This window comes from Rana temporaria, chromosome 4 (assembly GCF_905171775.1).
Source record: "Rana temporaria chromosome 4, aRanTem1.1, whole genome shotgun sequence".
NCBI classification, from domain to species: domain Eukaryota; kingdom Metazoa; phylum Chordata; class Amphibia; order Anura; family Ranidae; genus Rana; species Rana temporaria.
In genome coordinates, this window is record NC_053492.1 from 309123585 (window position 1) to 309148565 (window position 24981).

The following is a 24981-nucleotide window of genomic DNA, read 5'->3' on the forward strand; positions in this document are numbered from 1 at the left end:
ATAATCCTGCTAAACGTTTTGTTTAAATGTAATTTATCAGCCTCCGGCTTCTCTGCAGTCAGATGTGATCTTCCCTGCACATAGCCGTTGATTGTAAAGGTTGTATTAAAAAAAAAAGCATTCTTGCCTGTCCTGTGCAATGGCTTTGCACAGAGTAGCCCCAATTCCCTTCTTCTGGGGTCCCCCGCCAGTGATTCTGGCTCTGCTTGCCTTCAGAGAGCTATAGCAAGGTAAAAAAACTTCTGCCTTTATAATCACTTTATATCACTTTCTTCTCCTGCCCAGGATTAAATGTTCCATGAGGCTTTGCTCCTCACAAGTTCTGAGGCAATTGCTGACATGTATGGACGGTGTACTGAGCTGTATGTGTACTGCATTGTGTATACTGACATTTGCAGAAGGCAAGGGGTGTGATGACATCTTAGCAAAGGCTACTAAAGATTTTTTACTGCCAAAAGTTATTTTTCTGCTTTTTTGTCACATTCAGGCTATGGTGAACTCATTGGTTGAGGCAATGCATACTAATCTCTGACTAGACACGCTTGGTTCTGCACAGCCTTTCCTAGAAAGAATTTCCCTATCCTTGACCAATTGAGCTTATATAATGTTTGGCCCAACCCCAAGAGGTTATTCACTCTTCGCATTTTTGCTGCCTTGTACCCTATGAAAGAAGAATTCAAATTCACATATTTTTAAAAATAATGACAAAAATGTACCATTTCCACCCAATGTGGAACCAGCCATTGCTGCACTAAACAATCAATGTAGTGTTCCTTTTGAGGGCATTCCCTTCTTTATTCCTGGTTCACATTGATGCTACTTTGAAATCGCGCTACTTCACTTGAAGTAGCAGGATTTCAAAGTAGCAAGGTCAGCGCGATTTCAGGTGCTACTTGATAGACATCTGTGTGGCTTCATACACAGATGTCTATTGAAGTTACACCTAAGATCGTCAAAAGTAGTGCAGGAACTACTTTTGCAAATCGCTGCAGCGTCGCAAAGTTGGCATCACACAGATTGGAACAGTGCAATTGCCGCCAACAGGCTGCGACTTTTCATGCAATTTGATCTCTCAAATCGCAAGACAAATCGCTCCAATGTGAACCTAGGTTAAAGGATTAATTTGATAGGTGTTTGGAGATTATTTTGAAGTTATCCAGGTCCAGCACTGCAGCCTGATATTGCCGTTTTGTCAGTTGCCCAGACCATGGCAAACTGGACTGGAGGGCTTAATTGTGAACTTTATTCTACAGTAGATAATCCTATTCGTTCTGCAAGATTACAGCTCTTGCCTTTGGCCCGATCTTGTGTAGACGCCATGGAGATTGTGATTTATCAAATATCAAGAATGTCCTTCCTTTCTGTGCATATGTGCAGAATTGTATGGCTTATGCCGCGTACACACGATCATTTTGCGGCATGAAAAAAATGTCGTTTTAAAAAAATGTAATTTAAAATGATCGTGTGCGGGCTTCACATCATTTTTCGGGTTCTGAAAAACGACCCAAATTTTTTTGGAGCATGCTGCATTTTTTAACGACATTTTAAACTATGTCGTTTTTCAGGTTGTAAAAAATGATCGTGTGTGGGCTAAAACGACGTTAAAAACCCGCATATGCTCAGAAGCAAGTTATGAGACGGGAGCGCTCGTTCTGGTAAAACTACCGTTCATAATGGAGTAAGCACATTCATCACGCTGTAACAGACAGAAAAGCGCGAATCGTCTTTTACTAACACAAAATCAGCTAAAGCAGCCCAAAGGGTGGCGTCATCCGCATGGAACTTCCCCTTTATAGTGCCGTTGTACGTCACTGTGCTTTGCTAGAGCATTTTTTTAAAACGATGGTGTGTGGGCAACGTCGTTTTCTACATGCCGAAAAACGTATTTTTTCATGCCGAAAAATGATCGCGATGATTATATATATAAAAATGATCGTGTGTACGCGGCATTAGAGTTTGGTTGGCTGACTCTGCTTGTAAAAAAAAGTGTCTTTCACCCATTCCTCTTGAACGTGAGTTCCGTCTTAAAAATCCCTGAGGGATTAAGGCTCCTACAGGGAAAGTGGATCCTACCCCACTAACCACAATTAATTCTCCCTATTGAACTACCTTATGTTTTTGATCTTTGTGTCTCCAGGCATTATGATCTACAGCTGGTCCATCCTTTCGTGGCAGATCTTTATGTCGAAATCTATTGGACCTGCTCAGAATCTTTCTTCATATTGAGGTTTGTCTCCAATTCTGGAAGTGGGGGACATCTACCGACATTTGCTCCAAATTAGAACAGAGACATCCTAATCTTTACTCTTTTGGAGAGGTATACAGAGTCTCTCTGTCTCCTATCTGTTCTTTTTTACTACCTTTTTGTACTTGCGGCTTCACAAAAAGTAGACTGTTCCCTATACCGCTTTGCAGTTTCACAATCACATAGGGTGGTTATACCCTTCCATTTTAGTAAAAATTACAAGTAATTTTTAAATCCTACAAAAGGACCCCTGTCCATTTACGGATGCATGTCCCTTCATGCCCTTAAAGTGTTACAAGTGAAATTTTTTAAGGGAGGTTTATAACCCCTGTCCATTTGTTTGTCATTTGCATCACATAGGGGGGATTTACTTCCTGTCCCATAGCCAAAGCAGGAAGCGAGAAGAAATTCATCCAAAATGAGGAAAAAATATGAGAGTGTCACCAGCGCTAGTGCCCCCATTTCCCCTCTATCACTGTTCTGATGGCAACCCAATTTAGTTTTTTTCTTTTACTTTCACTTTTGTTGGGGACAGTAAACGGGACAAATAGAGAGAGCAAGTCTCCCTAATGAAGGCACTGACAGCAATAAAAAAATACAGGTGTTCTAATCCCTCTCCACAATATTCAAAATTAAAAAAAAATTAGGATCTCCTAGATTCCACTACCCTCTATCTTCTTATATGTGCTCCAGTACATCAGTCGGGGACAAAAAAAATCAGACATGCTTCTCATAGGGCAACCAGGTTTTAATATTAAAAATTATAAAATCCACATAGAAAAACAAAACTCACATGGGTTGGTGCCTAGACTGGCACACAGCAGTGTATATTTGTTCCGCTGTCCAGCTGCTCACAACATGGAGACTCTGCGTGTGTTCCACTGGCTGGAAGTTCCGTCACCCGGAAACACCTAGCGGTTTGTACCCTGCACGTTCTGGTTCGGCCTTTGCGCCTCCTCTTCCTAAAACCTTGGGTCTTGCACACCTTCCAAGAGGTTGCTGCTCTTGATGTCCCTCCGTGGCCTTCATCAGGTGCCTTTTACCCGCACATAATTTTCCCCTTGTGTTCAAGGGGGTTACTCCCCTAAAAGATCCTTTTGTAAGAATAAAGCCTTTTCCTCTCCGCCGCTCCTATCAGCCATAGTTCTGCCTAGGCTCTCCCTATATTTTTCCTGGGAGCCCCCTCTTCTATCTTATGCTACATGGGGATAATTTTTCTTGGAAACCAGTCCTACTTGCTTCTCAGGTCATTCCCCCTTTCCATGTCCTGCCTTGAAAGCATGTCAAACTATTTACGATTCACCTTATTAGTGGAGCTACAGTCCATGTATTTTCTTTGGGAACTGACTCCTCTTGTATTTCCCCACATGGCAGTCTCTCTATGGGAATCCTCCCTGTTATTCTACCTTGCTGGTTAGTTATGTTGCTTTCTTCCTTCCCTTCCTGAGAACATTCTCAAGAAGTTGTTGGGGCTCTTGTTTTTTTTTCTGCATGTAGCATCTGTTTTTCTTACAAGTTGTGGGGCTACAACCTGGTCATCTTTTCACATTTTCAAAACCACTTTTTTTTAGGTGACTGAGCCCCTGGTGATGCATACTTTGGCTGTAAGGTGCTTCTTTTGTCAACTGTTTGGATTCTTTGACCCCTCTTGTTTATCCGGTGGGGTCTGTTGCTGTTTAGTTGCCCATTGCTCACATTATTGCTTAGGGACATTCCATGGTGTAGGAATCAATTCCTGTGTCCTGTATTGTATGAGTAAGATAATATGAATTTTGATGTACCTGTAAATTACATATCTTGCAGTATAGTATAGCACAAGGGTTCCTTCCTCCTTTTCTCTGTGATGTTTGTGTTGCTTGCTAGAAACAAAAACTTGTGGCTCATGGAGTAGACAGGGTTAAATTGATACACTGGGGGGTGGTCCCAGTAAAACTATTGCCAATGTCCAATCACCTGAAGGTAGAAGGTGTTTGGTAGTCATTAGTTGTCCTTTTTATTTTTTAAGCCGGCTTCACCATCACAAATCCCTCTGCTTACTCCGATAGCCCTCACTGACTTGACATGTGCAGCTGGGCAGGCTAGTACTTCAAGTGCATATTGGTGTTTTTTTTTCTCCAGATGATATGGAAGTAGTTAGTTCCAAACTGGCATCCAGACACTGGATGTGTGGGGGATTTGGGGCAATCTTTTTCTTCCATTCAGCAAGAACCTGGCATGGAAAGCTTGTTTCTTGGGTGTCTGGTGAGTGCTGCTTTGAGTTTCCAGACTTTGCTCTGGGGGATGGGTGGGAAGCCTATAACAGTAGCATTGCATGCTTTAGTTTTTTTGCTGCCACCTGACTTTCCCCTCTTTTCCTTGGAGAAAGACTCACAGGAAAAGGCCAACGCCTGAATGGGGATTAAAATAAGACTCCCACCAAAGGAGCAGGCCCCCACAAAATCCAGTTGGGTCCACCTTGCTGAATCCTTCCCAGCTGGTAATATCTTTACCCTGTTTGCAACAGTTTACAGGGGTCACAGTCCTAAAAAATTATCCTGCAAACTGAACACAGCTTTAAACTGTGGATTCTGTGGATTTTTAAAATATCGATTTTAATCCCTGCCTGTAATTGCTTGATCTGGGCAGGTATGGCCTTACAAGGGAAAAAAATGCAAATACTGTAATAAATTAAAAAGTGATGGTGGGTGAGAGCATATTATTATGGGACTGAATGGGCCAGAATTTTTCCGGTGAATGTTTTTATGTGAGTTATCCCATCTATTAGTCAGTGTGTGTTTTAGGAGGAACACAGGAGGAGGGATTGTGTCAATACTTTCTGCTTAATCCCAGCTCACCATTTTTAGTCACCCTACTCAAAAGGAACTAAAATGGTGCAGATGTCCTAAATCAGTAATTGCAAACCTTGGCACCCCACATGTTTTGGAACTACATTACCCATGATACTCATGCACTCTGCAGTGTAGTGGAGCATCGTGGGAAATGTAGTTCCAAAACATCTGGGATGCCAAGGTACGCCATCACTGTTTATAGATGATGAACCACTGGTGGAGTGAAAAACACCCCAGAGCCTCTCTTCATGCTGTAATCTCATAGAAGAAGGAGGAATAAGTGAAGGAGGGGGAAAAGCAAGAGGCTTTGTAATGTGGCATCTTCTCTGCCTCTCCTTTTAGGCTTGCCTGTCTTTTTTTTTTTTTAAAGGATGGACCTGATTTGGGTAAAGGTGAGCAGCACATGATCATTGGATTATACCCTCAATTTTGCCACTGGCTGCTTCTAGGGGGGGGACTCTAGGTTGCTAGCAGGAGTATGTGACCAGTGAGGAGAAAGAGAGTAGGGTAGACTGCACTGTCTTGACACATGATTACAATACCAGTTTCAGTGATGTGCCCTGCCCTGCCCCTTACTAGCCACCATACGATTGACCAGTGTGCTGTGAAGGATATGCAGTTCCCCACTGCCTTACTAAACCATATGTGCATGGGCATATGTACCCTGCCACTGACAGCATGGTTTGGCAACACAGACACATTACATTCCATAATGGATGGCAGGAATAACTAAAATATAGGCAACTGGGCCCCGGCCACTGTGGTGCAACACTGTCCATAGTTACAAAGACGGTAAGGTTTAAATAAGACACCAGTCAATTCAGTTCAACCTGGTGTGTGTGTGTGTGTGTGTGTGTGTGTGTGTATGTGTTTGTCAATATTAAATCGCATATTCCTGTATGTTATGATTGTGATAAACTCACAGAAGGTGGTTGATTCCACAAGTTGAAATGCGACCAGTTAAAAAGACAGCAGTTGTGCAAAGCTGGCATCAGGAATCTGGGTAGGGGGTGATTTGGAAATCTCTTTATTCTTCCACTCTAGCAGCTTTGAGAAGGGTGCTGCTGGTGGGGTGGGTTCTGCAGAAGTATAAGCTTTGCTTGACTCTCCACAACGTGTCCCATGCTTAATGTATCCTAAGCCCCTAAAACCCATAAAGACCACAGAGAATATTTTAGGAGGGGGGTGAGGGGAAAATTAGGTAAGAGGAGGCGAAGTGCTCCTACCAAGCTATGTGGTGCAGAATCTTGTTTCCAGATACATTTCCCATGGCTAATATGCTGCTTCAGGCAGAAGACATAGACCACATTGGTGCTCCCTCCAGTCCTCTTAAAGTGCCCTCTGCCAAAATTCTCCCTCCCTGCCTTTCCTCCTCTCCAATCAGTGGCAGTCATGGATGGTCTGCCACCTTATCATCCCCGCAAGTCAGCGATCGTGCAATCATATAATTCTGCCAACTCCTCAATGCCAGTTTGTGGCAGGATTAACAAAAGAGCGCACACTACAACACTTTCAGACATCTTGCTGTACTGTGCTTGGGAGGAGGACGAAGCAGAAGGTTTTGTCAGCCACTCCTCTATCTCCTATGCTGTGGCTGTATAGCAATGATAAAAGGCATATGTACCCTGTCTGTAGATCACTGGTGGTCAACTCAAAAATTATAGAGGGCCTCAAGTTCGGCCCCTGACACTGCAGAGGGCCACACAATAGCAACACATTTTTTCACCTCAATGCCCCCAAAAAATGTCAGCATATCGCAATGCGTGCTAAAGAAGTTGACGTAAAATAACCCATAGCATTGTTGTCAATGGCTACAATAATTATCCCCAGCACTGGTTTCAGTGGATGCGGTAAAACCCCTAGCACTGGTGCCAGTGAATGCAGTAATAACCTCCAGCACTGGTGTCAGTGAATGCAATAGTAACCCCCAGCATTGGTGTCGGTGTAATGCAATAATACCCCCCAACACTAGTGTCAGTACTATTAACCTCCCTCATTTGGGGGTCACTGGCAGTGAAATTTAACTATTGGTGGTCAGTGGCAATAATAGATAACGCCTCTATCCCCCCTGCTTTGGTGGTTTTGACAGTTAAATTTAATCCCCACTACATTGGTAGTTGGTGTCAGTGAGAGTTAACCCTCCTATCCCTCTCCTCTGCCACTCTCCTTTCTACATGATGCCCACGGGCCACATGTAAGGGGGCGATGGGTCAAGTGTTGGGCACCAGTGCTCTGGATAGTGTGGTCTGATAGCTGTTTTGTCCTGTAGAACATGCTAGCCCACTACCACCTCCAATTTCAGAACCTCTACCTTTCTATTTAGGCTTTTCGAACATTTTATTAGCGTGAATTTCCTAAATTTAATGGCAGCTATGGAAATAGGAGCAATAAAAGTGTGGTGCTTTGGTGTACTGCACGAGCATGTAGTGACATGCTTTGCCTCTGTCAGCAACAAATGTATGTTGCACACCTGGAAGTAAAAAAAAAAAGATTCTAGCATAAGACAACAAAATAAAATATACTTCCCCAAAATTTTAAAGGGGTTGTAGAGGTAAAACATTTTTTCCCTAAATAGCTTCCTTTACCTTAGTGCAGTCCTCCTTCACGTACCTCATCCTTCGACTTTTAAATGTCCTTATTTCTTCTGAGAAATCCTCACTTCCTGTGCTTCTGTCTGTATAGTTACATAGTAATGCGAGGCTTTCTCCCTGGTGTGGAGAAAGGCTCTTGAGGGGGAAGGGGGCGAGCAGGAGGGTCAGGACGCTATCTACTTTGCAGATGGAGAAATGAGCTGTGTGTTAGTGGGCATCCTGACACTCCTGCTCGCCCCCTCCCCCCTCAAGAGGCTTTCTCCACACCAGGGAGAAAGTGTTGCATTACTGTGTTTTTAGTTACAGACAGAAGGACAGGAAGTGAGGATTTCTCAGAAGAAATAAGGACATTTAAAAGCAAAATCGAAGGATGAGGTAAGTGAAGCAGGACTGCACTAAGGTAAAGGAAGTCATTTAGGGAAAAAAAATATTTAAACAACCCTAGGAATAATGTAAAGTAAAAGAAAAGAACACCAATAAAACAAAACAAAAAAAAACTGCAGGGAGGAAAGGCCCAGAGGCTAAACAGCAACTACAGTTGTTGCTGATACCCACAAAAATGTCGTTCTAAAAAGGACCATTGAGTCTGAACTGTTGTGCTCATGGCCAGTTTGTAGATAGTTAGGGGCTTTAGCTTTATTTTTTAATGGAGAACTTTCCCATGGTTTTTAGATCTGTTGTAGTTGCTACTTTCATTATTCAGTTCAGGCCCATTTCCCCTTGATTAAAAAAAATCAGGCATTGCAGCCAAAACTATAAAAAATATACTTTTTTCAAGTTGAAATTAATTGAATTGGGTGCTGCTAAATGTAGCAGTTACATTTTTACACATCCAAAATATGTGATTTCAGAATATGGTGTTATTGATGCTGCCTGTGAAAATCATACTGTTCCATAGCCCCATATACCCTATAGCTCAAAGGCATCTCTCAAGCATGTAATTTGAAGAATTGCGTGTGTGTGTTTTTTCCCACGTTGCTCTGAAACTTACATTAAAAGGACACTTTCCCCACTGTAAGTTATTTAAAAATATAATTGTTTGCTTTGTTAATGGCCTCCAAGGCAGTGCCCAGCTCTGTGTGCCATTTTCGGAAAAAAGCTTGCCTATAATGCTTGGACATGGTCAAAATTTACCAGCAGGATTCCCCTCTCCCCCAGACTTCAGTGAGATTTGATGCAAAAATCAGGTTTCATAAATTTCAGATGGGATTCAAGGAACCTACTTAGGAAGACTTCTCCATTCCTAGTAACCAGAGGACCCAGAGGAGTCCCACACCAGTGTGGAGAGAACATATAAGGCCAGATATCATTGGTCTCTAAAAACTGGGGAGAAAATACACTGGTAAAAAGGATAAACTACAAACATTTGCTTACTCTTACTGTAGTCTTGGCAACGTTTTCAGCTCTTTGTTCTTTATAATTAAAATGCAGGTTTATCTTTTTGTAACAGAGTTTTAAAGTTTAATTAAATATATTCAGATATCAAAGAAAAAAAAGAGAAATTTCCAGCTCTTAAAAGGTGCTTTTTGCCAGAAGCATAGTTTATTATCATTCTCTAAGCCATTTGAAGATGAAAGGAGTTGAATATATTTCACTTAAAAGGAGATTATTATAGGAAAGAGATGGTCTCTTAAACAACATGTTTTTATCTAGATTTGTTCATCTGTGATCTGTGTGAAGATGCAAAAGATGAAATATAAAATTCTTGGTCAATTTACCAAAATTTTGCATCATGAAAAAAGAAAAAGTAGACACTTATATTTAGCAATGGGATTAACCCATCTTTGAAGGTGGATTTAAGCCCAATCTCATATAATTTTCATTACTTTCTAAATCTGCAACTTTCATTAAAATGATACTTGGTGAGTCTGTCATAAAATTCTTTGTTCACGCATTTTCTGTTATAGAGATACAACTATCTTTCAGTTGTGTTCCTCCATTGTCACCCTGTCACATACACATCAAATTGAGACTACAAGCGACCATGCTTTTATTGTGCAGATATTGTCCACCTTTCTCGTTATCAGGAAACTGTTGGGAGATTGGTAGTACAGCCAACGCTAGAGTGAGTGCATATAGACAGAAAGTCTCTGAAAGAGGCTGAATGACATTGGCACACTGAGATGTAAAAAAAAATGTTTGACGTACAGTGCTTTAGCAAACTACTTGTCACCCAGTTAGTGTTTAGATATACTTTTAGGTATCTCTTAAAGATCATCTTTTAAGAATGAAAAAGGTAAAGCTCTGCTATATTTTTATACCAAGCAAATACTGGTTATTTTCAGGAAGTGTTTTTGATGCATTTTCTTTCTCCTTAATAAACTTTGAATAGCTTATTGTTAGGGAGCGGGCAGCCGCTGGGTCCTTGACTGCCGATGAGTCATCAGTCAGCTGTCAGTGTGATTCTTCACTGATAGCTCAATGCCAACCAAAGAATGCCGGCATTAAAAAATGTAAAAAAAACTGTGTGGGAATCGCTGCCCTCCAATCCATACCAGGCCGTTCAAGTCTGATACAGATTTTAAGGGGAACCCCACGGCAGTTTTTTCTTAAATGCTGTGGGCCCCCAAAATCCATACCAGACCCTTTATATGAGCATGCAGCCTGGAAGGTCAGGAAAGGGGGGGGGGGGGTGGACAAGCGAGTGCCCCCCTGAACCATACCAGGCCACAACCCCCTCAACATGGGGGGTGCTTTGGGGCAGAGAGGCACAAGGCCCTTTTCCCCACAACCCTGACCGGTGGTTGTGGGGGTCTGCAGGCTTATCAAAATCTAAAAGGCTCCTGTAAGGGGGCCCCACTATGTGAATGAGTAGGGGGACACTGCACCCCTACTCATTCACCCAAAAAAGTGTCCAAAATAAATAAAACTGAGATGGTTTTTGACAATTCATTTTTTTTAAAACCCCTGATGTCCCCCAAAGTAAATCCAGTGTCAGTCGCTATGCAGCTCACACAAACTATCACATTCCCACTATAAGTCACGAATCACTACCATTAATAGTTAAAAAATAAATAAAAGTCCAGTGTATATATACCATAGATTGTAGACGCTATAACTTTCATGCAAACCAATCAATATACACTTTGAGATTCTTTTTACCATTTTGGCCTTAATTTATGGAGAGATTTTATTTTATTTATTTGCATTGCAAAAAATCAAGAAAAAAAACCTTAGCAGTAGTAACTCTATTTGTGTGAAAAAAAATGATATACATTTTGTTTGGGTACAGTGTTGCATGACCACACGATTACCAGTTAAAGTAGCGCGGTTAAACTTGCCTGCCTTTGTTCATCTCCATTGCGTGAGGGTGGAAAGATTAGTATCACTCTTATTTGCTTGTTCACCTAAGAAAGTTGGGCAGCTCCACTTTGTGGGGAAAGACTCCCGGAAGAGGACACTCATGCCAATAAGTGGTGTGGCTGCAGCGGTTTAGATGGGACCATCATGTGGCCCGGGTAAACAAAAATAATCACCAATTTAGTTCAGTTATAACTCTGTATTGTAAACAGGTTAACTTTAAATTGATACTAAAATAACCGTCTTGCATCTATTTGGCATCTAAAACCTAAATATTCAAGCCTGTGGTTGGCTTTTGTTAAAATTCAGGAAAAATAGTCCATACTGTTTCAAAGACATTTACATTTTTTCCAGACTTATACAGAGTCCATTAAAATGCAAACCGAATGAGGTTGTCTATATTTCTGGACAGTTGGCAATCCTGACAGTATTACTTTTTAGGATCTTGAGCAGCACTAAATATGGTTACACTCAGCACTTAGGTGCATAGTATGAAAGAATCATTTTGGCACAACAGAAAAAGTACCAGGTCTATGCTTTTACTTCTATGAAATTTCCTGAGCAGTCCAGGTTCATTAAATAGCTTTCACCACTATATGTTTTTCATATGATCATGCTTCTGATATAAACCTCACTCTGGGAAAAAAATGTACATGCAGGACTGTTAAGTCATTCTATGAGCAGCTGACACCTGCTGACCAATTGGATCAGCTATATGGCATTCTGCCACCCTTTCATTACACTGTATCTATTTTACTATACATCCTGCATTATACTGTAACTGGATTAAAGGGGTGATTCAAACAGCACGCTGTCACATTCCAGACCGTTTCCATCATTCCTGCAGGTTTCCAGGTGATGCTTTGTTACCATTGCTATGCAGGAAACGCACTCATTGCAGAGCTGTTTCTGTACTGTTTATCTTAACCAGCTAGCACGCAGCATATATCCCTGTATGTCGTCTAAAAAGTAGCCTAAAGTAATTAATTTCTTCTAAAAGCCCAAGAAAGCATTGTTAAACAAAATAGGTAAGAAACAGTGCCTAGAACAAAATGATCACGTTTCTTGAAGAGCATGCCTAATAGCATTTCTATGGACAAATACTATATTTTGAATTTGGATAATGCATCTACTGGTATCTTTGTATTACAGAAATTGTAATGTCCTGCGTGGGTTCAGGACAATATGTTGTGTCAGCATTTTTACAAAGCATAAGCCTTTAGAGCTACCTTGTAGTAAACGGATGCGAGAATTTTTATCCAGCTGCCTGTTTTTTCTTTAAAATGGATGTGAAACCTATTCATGAAATCTGACCTGGGCACATATATCTGCAGTGTTTACTTATATCCAAAGTCCTATGTCCAGTGTCTTTCTGCTGCTTTGTTTATCTGTTATCAGCATGAAAACTTCTGACAAACTCTCTTGCACAGGAGATAAAAGCAGCTGGAAATTTGTGTCTGGGAGGTAACTTAGAGGCAGATAAGCAGAAAGTTTGTCTATTCACAGCACAGCTCTGCAGGTTTCTTTGTTCCTCTGTCTATGTGGAGGGGGGAGGTGTGTGCCTTTCCTCCAATCAGCTCACTCACAGTGTATGCCTAGACCCCCTCCCACTGCTGAAACCGGAAGAACATTTTCACAATGTGCACTTTCTAAAGAGTCTAGAAAGCTGAAGACAGCAGATATACCTGTAAAACTTATGTCAAGAGATTTTTTTAATCTTTGTGTATCATCTAAGGCTGTATACACTGGGTGTATGTGAGGGTTTGCATCCACTTTAATATAGGTTTGGTGATTAGGTCTTTGCCACAGTAAACAGTTTTTTGGTCTCTCTGCGAGACAAAATAATAATTGAATGTTGGTTGCACTTTTAACTTAAGCTTTAGAGCAGTGAACACAGGGTTCAGAGTAGAATCTTTTATTCAGTATGAAATAATCTAGAGTTTTTTTGACCTGGCAGATTGCATTATTTACTTTTTTTTCCCCTCACAATTTCTTCTTCTATAGTCATGTCTTCTCTCATTACACACAGATACAAATATTGACCCTCCACTAATCACCTTTCAGGCCTGCCATGTATGAGGATTCTTCATGATACTTTGATCATATACTGATTTTGGATGTGTCCGATGAATGCATGCTAGGGAATAATAAATAACAAATAATGCAGCATAAAAACAGAAATCTTCAGAAATAGTCTTTACCGGTTTTACAATGACAACCCATCATTTTTCTTTTTTTATGATGGATGGGCGAACTGATGTGATGACAAATCCTTCAATATACATTTGTCAGTATTGTATTAAAATAGATCCAGTTTTGCAATGCAGACATCAAATGGTATCTGCACATATATTTCAAAGCATTCTCTTGCAGTCTGGATGTCTGTTGTTTTGGGCTGATACATCCAACAAGTTTTGAATGTTCTTCAGTAGTAGTAGTAGTGCTCAATAGTGAACCCTGCCTCACTCTGATGGGCTGCTAGTATATCAGGAAAATATCTGAAAGATAATTCCAGCATCATGACTTTTGAAAGGCAGTAGAGACAATTTATTAGTAACATTCTAGGAACGCTGAAACAGATTTAAAAAAAGATTAAAGTAAAATGCAACAAAAGAGAGATGTAGTTGCCCATTGTAGCCTATCTGGTTTAAAGGATGTATATTGTTTATGGCCTAACACTATTAATAATAATAGTAATATTAAGCTATTTAATAATAAACTGCTAACAGCAGCTAAACTACTACAGTAGGTATAGATAAATGATGTCTATGGACCATCAGATTCTTGTAATTGTTCTAATGAAGCAAATATAAGATGTCCAATTGTGGCTAAAGTTCTACTTAAAACGATTAAGTCATGCAAGGAAAGTTGGCACCTCATAAACCTTAACGTGATTGTAAAGTTGCGCTTTAAAAAAAACAAAAAAACAAACATGTTATACTTACCTGCCCTGTTGCAGTAGTTTTGCACAGAGTAGCCCGAATCCTCCTCTTCTCGGATCCCTCTTTGGTGCTTTTGGTCTCTCCCTCCTAACAAGTGCCCCTGTAGACCAGCAGCTTGCAATGGGGGCACACGAGTTAGAGATTTGTGTATCCATTCAGATATGAAGCTCTCCCCTGATTGGCTAACTGACTTTGGCTGGGGCACAGCCGTGGCCCCATTGGCGCCAGCGGCTGTCAATCAATCAGGAGGAGAGTCTCGGACGGCCAAGGGAATCATGGACATTGTTGGATAGAGAAGGGGCTCAGGGTAAGTATTAGGGGGTGCTGTGGGGCCTGCTACATGCAAAAGTTTTTTGTCTTAATGCATAGAATGCATTAAGATTAAAAAAAAATTGCCTTTACAACTCCTTTAATAATAAGGTTGGATGATGTATTTTCACTTTCTGCTCATTTTTATAATGTTTTAATGAACACTTCTATATGTACTTACTGTAACAACTGTAAAGTTTGACCTCAATCTCAAAGTAAATGTTATGTACTATAATGTTTTATTTGTAGGCAAAAGTCCAGTGACTTCTCCATTGTTGCCTAAGCCCTCCACTACTCAGCTCACGGACTACCCAGGTCTGAAAGTGACCAAAGAAGTATCACAGGGAGTCGATGAAAATGTCGGACAGCTTCATGATCACACTTTCTACACAAAGTTAGTCAACCTTACAGGAACTAAAAAGAACAGAAGAAGTCTACCTGTTGGGGTCTGTGCAAACAATGAACAAGATGGGCAAAAATCTCTAAAGCTCTGGCCAAGATCACACTCATTGGATAATCTTCAACAGGAAGGAAACGAACTTCAGTGTATTAATGAAAACAATGTTTTTTCACTGGATAAAACAGGATCTACTAGTGTGTTTGAGGAAGGAACGGGAGATGTACATGACAAAATACCTTACAATATGAATACTGTGGCACATGACAGGGCTGTTGAGCGCATTGAAATCGCAAGGACATCTCATATACAAAGCCATGATAAAGACTGCAGAGCCCAAAACACAAATGATTTTTCACGCGTATCTACGGACAAACCAATGGTAACTTCTGTAGAGCCCAGAGTCCCAGCAAAAAACCCTTCACAGCCTCCCCCAGTTCCTGCCAAAAAATGCAGAGAGCGATTTGCTAATGGGCTGAGCCATCCTCCTCTTAGTCTTACTATTTCCAATACTGAAGAATCTTCTCTTCCTGTTATAAAATCAGGCTTATTAGGACCAAATGAAAGCTCTATACTCCCTGCACAAGAGTGTGTTTCTCCAACCACCTCACGGCTGTCATGGTTTCCCAATTCCCCAGATGCTCCAAATGTTCCACAACATGCTGTAAAACTGGGCCCTGTATCAGCCAGAAAGTTGACTGTTGCCAGAGGAATGGATCAAGAATTATTAATAGAAAACAAGCTGCAGGATGAAGAAATTGATCTTACAGAGGAACCATACTCCGATAAGGTAAATAAAACTGCTGTCATTTATCAGTTTGTAGAAGCTGATATAGATTTTGTTTTGATTATGATTATTTTATGTAAACGTGGAAAAATCCGCGCTACCCCCACTGTAACCAAAAAGTTAGTGATTTGCAAAAAAGTGCCGCAATGTGCAAACAAGTGCAAATACTCGTACAAAATATATTGTGAATAATAGGGGAGAAACCTCCTAAAAACACAAATTTAAATACACAAATAAAATGCTCATTCTAATAATATGACTGGTGCTGCATTTAACAGTTTGGCTGGAATACACAGCCAAAAGGAGAAATGTCAAAAATAAGGTACAAATGCGCAACCTTTTATGTGCAAACAAAAATTCTTTTTTTTTTATGTGCATCTGCCGCTCTTAATGTACTTATTAGTGTACTTGTGTGTCCTATATTCGTAGCCCTCCGCATTGACATTCTGTAGTAAACAATACTTTATAAAAATCTTTGCCGACGGGTTCCATCTTGCTTGTGGGCACTCTGAAGCCCACAAGCAAATCCTGCCGGGATACGGTGAATGCTGATGTCCCAGCATTCACCGCTCTATCCCGCGCATGTGCAGTGTTGTAATGTGTAATGGCACGATCTACCTATTTGCCAGCAAATAATATGGCGGAATTCGATCCGCCCTCATCACGTGACCTGCTTGATGGGTCACGTGATGAGTGAAATCCCGCGATATCTACCGAATCTGCCTAATGACTCTTCTCCTGGGAAGCATGACGTTGTGCTCCCAGGAGACTTTGCGATCGAGTCCCAGAAAACACTGGGGCGCTTACTAACTTAATGACACGCCCACTCCCGCGGGAGGGATACCTGGAAGTGCCTGGTATTCTGAGGAGAATAAAGGTACTGTAATGGTTTAGAAAAAATTTAACAGTGGACTTTAAATGTATTAAGTGTGGCGGTCTGAATTGGATAGATTCTCTATTGAGGGTGAACCTCCGCTTTAAAGGGGTTGTAAAGACAAAAATATTTTCCTCTTAAATTAAAGTCTGACAGTAGCTGATAAAGTAAAAAGTAATGTTTTGCATTATAACTAGTTTGATACCTGTTGAAATCGAGCTGTTTTATTCACCTCCGTCACTCCTGAATCATTATTCTCACTGACTTCCTGGTTTGCGGTGCGCATTCATTCTTGCTACATCACGGCCTAATGGGAACTACAGTTCCCATTAGGCTTAGCCTCCATGCCTGTGAGGGATAAGTCAGGCCTAGTAACAGGGTGTTCTGGGCACAGAGACAAGAGTTTTCTCTTTAATAAAAGAAACCGCATACAGCTTTTTTGTCAGTCTTTTTTGTTGTCTTTTGAAGTATATTGAAGTGTCTGATAATCATATGAATAACTGCAGTACCATACAGCATTACATTGTTTCTTCACGTTGAGCCCATCTCTAGGGAGGAAAGAGGTGGCGTGGATTGTTTAATTAGATTTTGTGTTTGTGCAGTTTGAATTATGTGTCTAGCATTGTATTAGGAGATACAAGGCTAAAGGGCAGCATTAAATCTTTTCATGATTGCTTTACATGGAATATTAAAGCTGACATGGGTTTTTTTTTGTTCAAGGAGCGTGTTGAACTAAAAAAAAAAAAAACGCCCCGATTCCACCATCTACACACTTGATGTGGATGTGGGAATCCTCCCTGATGGGTCATTGTATTCGAACATCAGGGGAACTTCACCACTGTAAGCTGCTCTTGAATTTTTACTGCTCCTAAACCTCATAAAGCATTTTGTACTGTCCCATTTGGTGGTACAGTTCTCATAAATGTGTTTCTCTGCAGCAAACTGTAGTTTTTCTTCATCTTATGCTGCATGTGAAATGTATGATGAATACGTTTGCATGTATAATAACACAAACAGTTGAAAGTTTACTCCCTTTGTTAACCACTTACATTCCTTAGGTCATTTATAAAGAGCCTTAGGCCCCATGCACACAAGAAGCAAATGCAAACACATGTAAACTCAAGTTTTCAAAAGCAAAAACCGGCGTTTAAAATGCCAGTTTTTGCCGCAAATTTTGCGGTGTTTAGCTGCGTTTTACCGCGTTTGCGGCTATCAGCGTTCATAACAAAGACATTGTAGACCCTCCCAAAGCTTTGAAACGCAAAAACGTTTGCATCTGAACCCAAAATTTTGCGTCTGAAAAAACGAGCCTAAACCCAACTGCTTTAAAACGTAAAAAAACGTGAATGTGTGCATGGACACATAGGATAACATTAAATATGTTCAGGGGCAGTTGAAAAAAATGCCCAAATGCCTCTGAACTCGAGTTTACCAGCATCTCGTGTGCATGGGGCCTAAAGGTTGAAGTGATTATACTGGGATCATGGTTAAGGCTGCAACTGTGATCCTCATAGGTATGCAAACAGGGTGTGCCTAGGCACACCCTCATCACCCTGTGCTGGCAGAATCCCCCTGCTGCTTGGCTGCAGAGAAAGAGACTGGGGAATCTTTTTCTTTTCTCAGTCACTTTCTCTATCTCAAAGTGAGACATCTGGGGTTTAGGGTTTGGGCCCCTGATATTCCACCAAAGCCCCCAAATGGGGCTTCTTTAAAAAAAAAAAAAATACAAACAAATGAAAAAATTATAAAATTGTAAAAAAAGTAATAATAAAAAAATATAAAAAATAAACTATTGACACCAATCTCTGCCCTTCTGACACTGTCCGCTGCTCTACTGATACCAACCTCTGCCCTACTGACATTGTTCACTGCTCTACCATCACTGTCCATTGCCCTACTGCTATATATATTTATATATACATATATATATATGTGTGTGTATAGATATATATATATATATATATATATATATATATATATATATATATATATACACATGCAAATGTGTTTGAGCTTTGGGGGTGCACACCCTAATACAAAAGGGCTATGATATAATCCTGATATCGTTTTTTAGAGCCGGTGACTCTTTTACGTAAAAGTGATCTGAATGGCTATAGAGCCTCTGGATCACTTTTACAGTTTGCAGAATGGGGTCACTCCTTCCCGCTGCTGCCTTTGCTGGTCTCTCTCGTCCAGTCAGGGAGCCAAATGAGATGCCACCAGCAGCATCCGCTTCACTGGGACAGTGATAAGAACCAATGTTATTCCTCCCATTGTGTGACATCAGAAACCAGAAGCAGCAAGGATTTTGTCACTTCTGCTTTTGGTCTCATGTAAACAAGCTGTTATCGGCTTGTGAAAGCATCTGATCCAGCTGATCTTGGTTTGATCAAATGGGTTGGATCATATGCTTTGTAGGCCAGAGGAGAGATCTGGGGTCTAGTAGACCCCAAATCTCTTCAAAAATCTGTTGGTTCTTGTTTTGTTTTTTATGCTGCTCATGAAAATTCACTATACCTTTTCTCTTGTGGTAGCATGGTCGCTGTGGTATCCCAGAAGCTTTAGTGGAGCGATATGCTGAAGACATGGCACAGCCGGTAAAAGATGTTGCAGGCTGGATGGACGAGACTCGTGTCAGACTTCTGCGAAAACAACATCGCATGGCTGTAAGTGTTCCTTATGTAACTTTCTTTATTTGCATTAGGTCTTCATTTTCACGTATAACCGCTACACAAATGTGTTTTGATTCAAATCTATGTAGAAATCAATACCATATGCTATTTCACTCTTAATTTTAAGTAAGTACCAGACTTAAAGGAAAACCTTCTATAATTGCTACATAAATTCTGTGCGATCTAGCACTAGTAAGATCTTCTTTTCTGATTTAATCTACAAGCAAACCAGATAGAATTTTCGAATACTGACAAAAAAAAGAACTTAATTTTTACACCCTTGCATCTACGACAACTGTAAATGGAATCTGTGCTACATTTCTTTAATGCTTTTTCGCTGCATGTTGTTTTGTTGAGAGAGGTTTTCAAACGTGGCATATGGAAGAGCAAATAGTCTGATGGGAGTTCAGACTTTTTAGGCTTCTGCATGCTTGGTAAATGGAACACTAGGTTGCAAAACCAAGTTTACAGTGACAGCTCTTGAACCTGCATTTTTTATAAACATGTCAGCAATGGCAGCTATCATGTTTCTATCTATGCAGATTCACTCTAGAATAGAGTTCTTATTTCAAAGCATAGACTGTATACCCAAGCCCAGTTGCCAACTCTTGATTATGATAAACAAGCAAAATGCCTAACTAGGAAAAAATGATACTGTTGTCCTACAAATTGACTTATATTATATGTTGGGGCTACATTTTCCACCATTAGATAGAGATAAACAATTTCGAAAAAACACTGATACTTATTCTGTAAAATTAGCTTAAAGCTGAACACTATGCAGATATAAATTAAACTGATTAACCACTTAACCCCCGGACCATAATGCTGGTCAAAGACCAGGCCACTTTTTGCGATACGGCACTGCAATTGACAATTGCGCGGTCATGCGACGTGGCTCCCAAACAAAATTGGCGTTCTTTTTTCCCCACAAATAGAGCTTTCTTTTGGTGGTATTTGATCACTTCTGCGTTTTTTAGTTTTTGCGCTATAAACAAAAATAGAGCCACAATTTTGAAAAAAAAAATATTTTTTACTTTTTGCTATAATAAATATCCCCCAAAAATATATAAAAAATAAATGTTTTCCTCAGTTTAGGCTAATACGTATTCGTCTACATAAAAAATCGCAATAAGCGTTTATTGATTGGTTTGCGCAAAAGTTATAGCGTTTACAAAATAGGGGATAGTTTTATGGCATTTTTCTTAATATTTTTTTTTTTTACTAGTAATGGCGGCGATCATCGATTTTTATCAGTACTGCGACATTATGGCGGACACTTTTGACACATTTCTTTATCGTTACATCACGGGACACAGAGCGGCATTCATTACTATATGGGTTATATGGAGTACCTTCAGGTGTTGACACTGGCAATCTCAAACAGGAAGTGCCCCTCCCTATATAACCCCCTCCCATAGGAGGAGTACCTCAGTTTTTACGCCAGTGTCTTAGGTGTTAGTCATGGTTTAGCTTGCCTCCGCATCCTTGGGATTAGGTGAGCTAACCGGTTCTGTCCAAAAAAGCCTCAGCGCTAAAGTGGTCAGTAACCGGACCCCAAACCCTTGGGGTATAGCCCATAATGCTGTTCTTTTTAAGAGAGCTGGACCCTGGGCCCAGAACTTAGAAAACCTTTGGGTGCCTAATGTTTCTGTTTGCCAGGGTGCTATATGGGTCCAGGACAGTGGATCCTTCATGGAAGAAGAAGGTTCCCAGGGCCTGAAGGTCTAGACATCCCCACGGAGATGGGGGAAGATTGGGCCTCTTGCTTGGCAAAGTCCTGCGGCATGGAGCAGGTAAGTGAGGGGAAAACTTGCGGAACTTGGCTCTTAGCAAGTTTTTTCTGGGAGGTCACAGGGGACATGCCTAAAGTTATGCATTGCATCTGGCAAACCAGTCACATATCATGAAGATAGGATGGCTCTATATGTATTATTCCCCATAAAATGTGACCTCCCTTGTAGTGTTGGAAAAGCTTTGAGTGGGGCCTTTTGTGTACAAAGTGTATGTGTGTGTCAGAGAGCTGTGCTTACCTGCAAAGCCTCCAGGCGATGCTCCATCCAGTCTTCTTCCTCATGCCTGCAAGGCAGGCAAAACGCTGACCTCCTCGTGTGTTCCAGGCTGCGGCTGCAGGAGCAGAGAGGCCCTTCCTCCCAACCCCCCCCCCTGTCGGCGGGCGCGCGCGCGGCGCGCGTTCACGTTTTATAGGCGCTATTGGCGCCGTTTAGCTGGGGGGAAGGGCGGGTCAGTGGCTTAAGGAAGGGGCGGCCCTTCCTTAGGTGTTCCACAGCTCATTCATTACTTGGATTGAGGGAGGAAAGACTGGAGTGAAGCACGGGGCGCCAAGGACACACAGTGGCCAGAAAGAATACTACAGTCTTCAGAAGATTGTTTTTTAGCCTAGGAATAGGCTGTTTCTTTTCCATCTCATAGTCTTTTCTCTTGCAATACTACTCGGGGGGACAGAATGTTTTTTCTTTCCTAGATTTGAAAAAAAAAAAAAAAAGATTTTTTGAAAAAAAAAAAAAGAAAGAGATTCTTTTGAAAAAAAAAAAAAAAAAAGTGTCATCTAGGGGAGAGGAAACATTTTTTATCCCCCAAACAGGTGTTTGGGCATTTAACTATTTATAAGTCCCAGGTACCAATAAGTAGCAGGTGTACCTCGGTATTGTACCATGGCATCAAAGAACAACTCAGAGGGTACAAAAGGTGGGGATTCCCCCACAGAGTCTGAGGTCTCGGACATAGCTATGCCGCTGCTTTCCCCACAGGGAGCCTTTGGGCCATCGGGATCTGGGGCTGGAGCTGACGCGAGTCAATCCAACCCTAAGATGGTCACGGAGGAGGTGTTCCTCACCTCTTTAAATGAGATGCAGAAAAGCATGGGAAAAATGATAGCCGCAGCTATGCGGGGCAGTAAGCGGAATAGATCTCCGTCACCCGTGCGCGGACCCTCGGAAGAGGAGGTCCTTTCCTCAGGGGAATTGGACGACCTCTTGGACAAGGACCAAGTAGGTTCAGGGATCGAGGATCCGGATACAGAGGAGTCTGGGGCAGTCTCCCTGAGGGAGAGCTGGTGGATTCAAGGATTGACGGACTTGGTCCATAAGGCATTCAACCTGCCTGTACCAGATCTCCAGGTATCGACAGTTTCAGCTTTGGGCTCACTGAGGGCGCCTCAAAGCAATGCTGTGTTTCCGATCCATCCTCTATTGGAGGGAGTTTTGTTCCAAGATTGGAACAAGCCAGACAAAGTTTTCTTACCACCTAAAAAAATTTCTGTCTTATATCCTATGGAAGATAAATTTTCCAAGAGATGGGCTACTCCTGCAGTAGATGCAGCCATCTCATGTGTTAACAAGTCGTTAACATGCCCTGTAGAAAACATACAGGTATTCAAGGATCCAGTTGATAAGCGCTTGGAAGCACTACTTAAGAACTCCTTCACTACTGCGGGGGCAGTAGTACAGCCAGCCGTGGCTGCGATTGGGGTCGCTCAAGCATTATCGGATCAATTTAAGCAGATGCTTGAACTTATTCCTGCTCAGCAGGCAGAAGAATTTACGGATGTCACTAAGGCCATATGTTTTAAGGTAGACGCAATCAAGGATTCTATCCAGCAAGCGTCACGTTTATCGTTATCCCTTATCCATATGAGAAGACTCTTATGGTTAAAGAGCTGGGAGGCTGAGCCCCCATGCAAGAAACTCCTGGTAGGGTTTCCCTTCCATGGAGGACGACTCTTCGGAGAGGACCTAGATAAATACATTCAGACCATTTCAAGCGGCAAGAGTACTCTCTTGCCAACTAAGAAGAAGGTTCAGGGGCCTGCGTTTAAACGACAGCATTCCCCTGGGCAGGGGCCCTCTAATGCCAAGCAGTATCGACGGCCTCCTGCAAGAGCAAACTTCGGCTTCAACAGCAGATCACAAGGACAGGCTGTTAGAGGCAAAAGGCAGTGGTTTCGCAAACCAGCAAAACCAGCCCCCAAGTCTACCTTATGAAGGGGCGCCCCCACCCACGAAGGTGGGGGGAAGGCTGCGACTCTTTTCAGAGATTTGGGAAGCCAGCATTCCCGACGAGTGGGTACGGTCTTCCGTGGCCACAGGCTACAAACTAGAGTTCCTAAGGTTTCCTCCTCCTCATTTCCAGGAGTCGAGGATTCCAAACGATCCGGAGAAGGGAGCCGCATTAAGATCGGCATTAGATCATCTACTTTCCCAGGGAGTAATAGTAGAGGTACCAGTCCTGGAACAGGGGCTGGGTTTCTACTCCAACCTATTCATCATCCCAAAGTCCAATGGAGATGTCAGGCCAATTTTGGACCTAAAGATGGTAAATGCATACCTAAAGGTCCGCTCATTTCGGATGGAATCCGTGCGGTCAGCAGCTGCCACACTCCAAAAGGACGACTTCATGGCGTCCATAGACATAAAGGATGCCTACCTTCATGTTCCAATTTATCGGCCACATCAAAGATATCTACGCTTTATGGTGGCTTCGCGTCATTTCCAATTCGTGGCGCTTCCCTTCGGGTTGGCTACGGCCCCCCGGGTGTTCACGAAGGTCCTAGCTCCAATCCTAGCCAAGCTAAGGATCCAAGGGGTCACGATCCTAGCATACCTGGACGACCTCCTAGTCATAGACCACTCGTCTACCGGCTTGGAGCGAGCAGTGGCCCTCACGGTCCAATACCTCGAGAGGTTCGGCTGGGTCCTAAATCGAGAAAAGTCAGCATTCCAGCCCACAAGGCAGTTGGAATATCTCGGCATGAGATTAGACACAGAACAACAAAGGGTGTTCCTACCTCTGAGGAAGGTCAAAGCCATCAAGGAATTAATCCTACTGGTTCTAAGCAAGAAAGAACCGACTATTCGCCTATGTATGAGGTTACTAGGCAAGATGGTGGCCACATTCGAGGCGGTACCATACGCCCAGAGCCACACTCGCATCCTACAGGCAGCCATCCTGTCAGCATGGAGCAGAAGGCCACAGGCCTTGGATATCCCGTTGCCGCTCTCATCAAGAGTCCGGCAAAGTCTGTGTTGGTGGTTGGACCCTCAGAATCTACTGAAGGGGAAGTCTTTCAACCCAGTGGCTTGGAAGATAGTGACCACAGACACCAGCCTGACGGGCTGGGGAGCAATTTTGGATGGTTGCACTCGCCAAGGTACTTGGGCAAAGCCAGAGAAGCTGTTGCCCATCAACATCTTGGAGCTCAGAGCTGCTCGACTAGCCCTCAGGGCTTGGACGTCAAAATTGCAGGGGTTCCCGGTGAGAATTCAATCAGACAATGCCACGGCCGTGGCATACATAAATCACCAAGGGGGAACCAGGAGTCAAGCCGCTCAGAGAGAAGTGAGCTTGATTCTCCTATGGGCAGAGGCTCATGTGCCCTGCATATCAGCAATATTCATTCCCGGAGTGGACAACTTTCAGGCGGACTTCTTAAGCCGCCAGACTCTATGGCCGGGGGAATGGTCTCTGCATCCACAAGTCTTTCAAGCACTCTGCCAAAGATGGGGAGTGCCGGACGTGGATATCATGGCATCGAGACTCAACAAGAAGCTAGACAGGTTCATGTCCCGCTCAAGGGATCCGATGGCCTGCGGAACCGATGCGCTGGTTTGCCCTTGGCATCAGTTCAAACTTCTTTATGCGTTTCCCCCGCTCCAGTTACTACCCCGCCTGCTGCGCAGGATCCGGGTGGAGCACATACCAGTCATCCTGGTAGCTCCAGCATGGCCCAGAAGGGCATGGTACTCACTAATCCTAAGGATGGTAGTGGGAAACCCTTGGACTCTGCCTCTAAGGCCAGACCTGCTATCGCAAGGTCCGATCCTCCACCCTGCCTTACGGCATCTAAATTTGACGGCCTGGAAGCTGAATCCTTGATTCTCAGGGGTAGAGGTCTGTCTCAGAAGGTAATCTCTACCCTAATCAGAGCCAGGAAACCGGTCTCTAGGGTGATTTATCACAGGGTCTGGAAGGCCTATGTAGGCTGGTGTGAGTCCAAGCTATGGCTTCCTCGCAAGT

General features: G+C 42.4%; 1 protein-coding gene across 8 annotated transcripts in view; it reads left to right on the forward strand.

The window, feature by feature from the left end:
- Positions 1 to 24981, forward strand: part of SASH1 (SAM and SH3 domain containing 1) — a 257520-nt gene that overhangs the window by 228112 nt on the left and 4427 nt on the right. For all 8 annotated transcript variants that reach the window (XM_040350581.1, XM_040350582.1, XM_040350585.1 and 5 more), the window contains 2 exons: positions 14465 to 15402; positions 18808 to 18939. In XM_040350581.1, the coding sequence (XP_040206515.1) occupies positions 14465 to 15402; positions 18808 to 18939 (1070 nt within the window). The remainder of the gene's footprint in view (positions 1 to 14464; positions 15403 to 18807; positions 18940 to 24981) is intronic.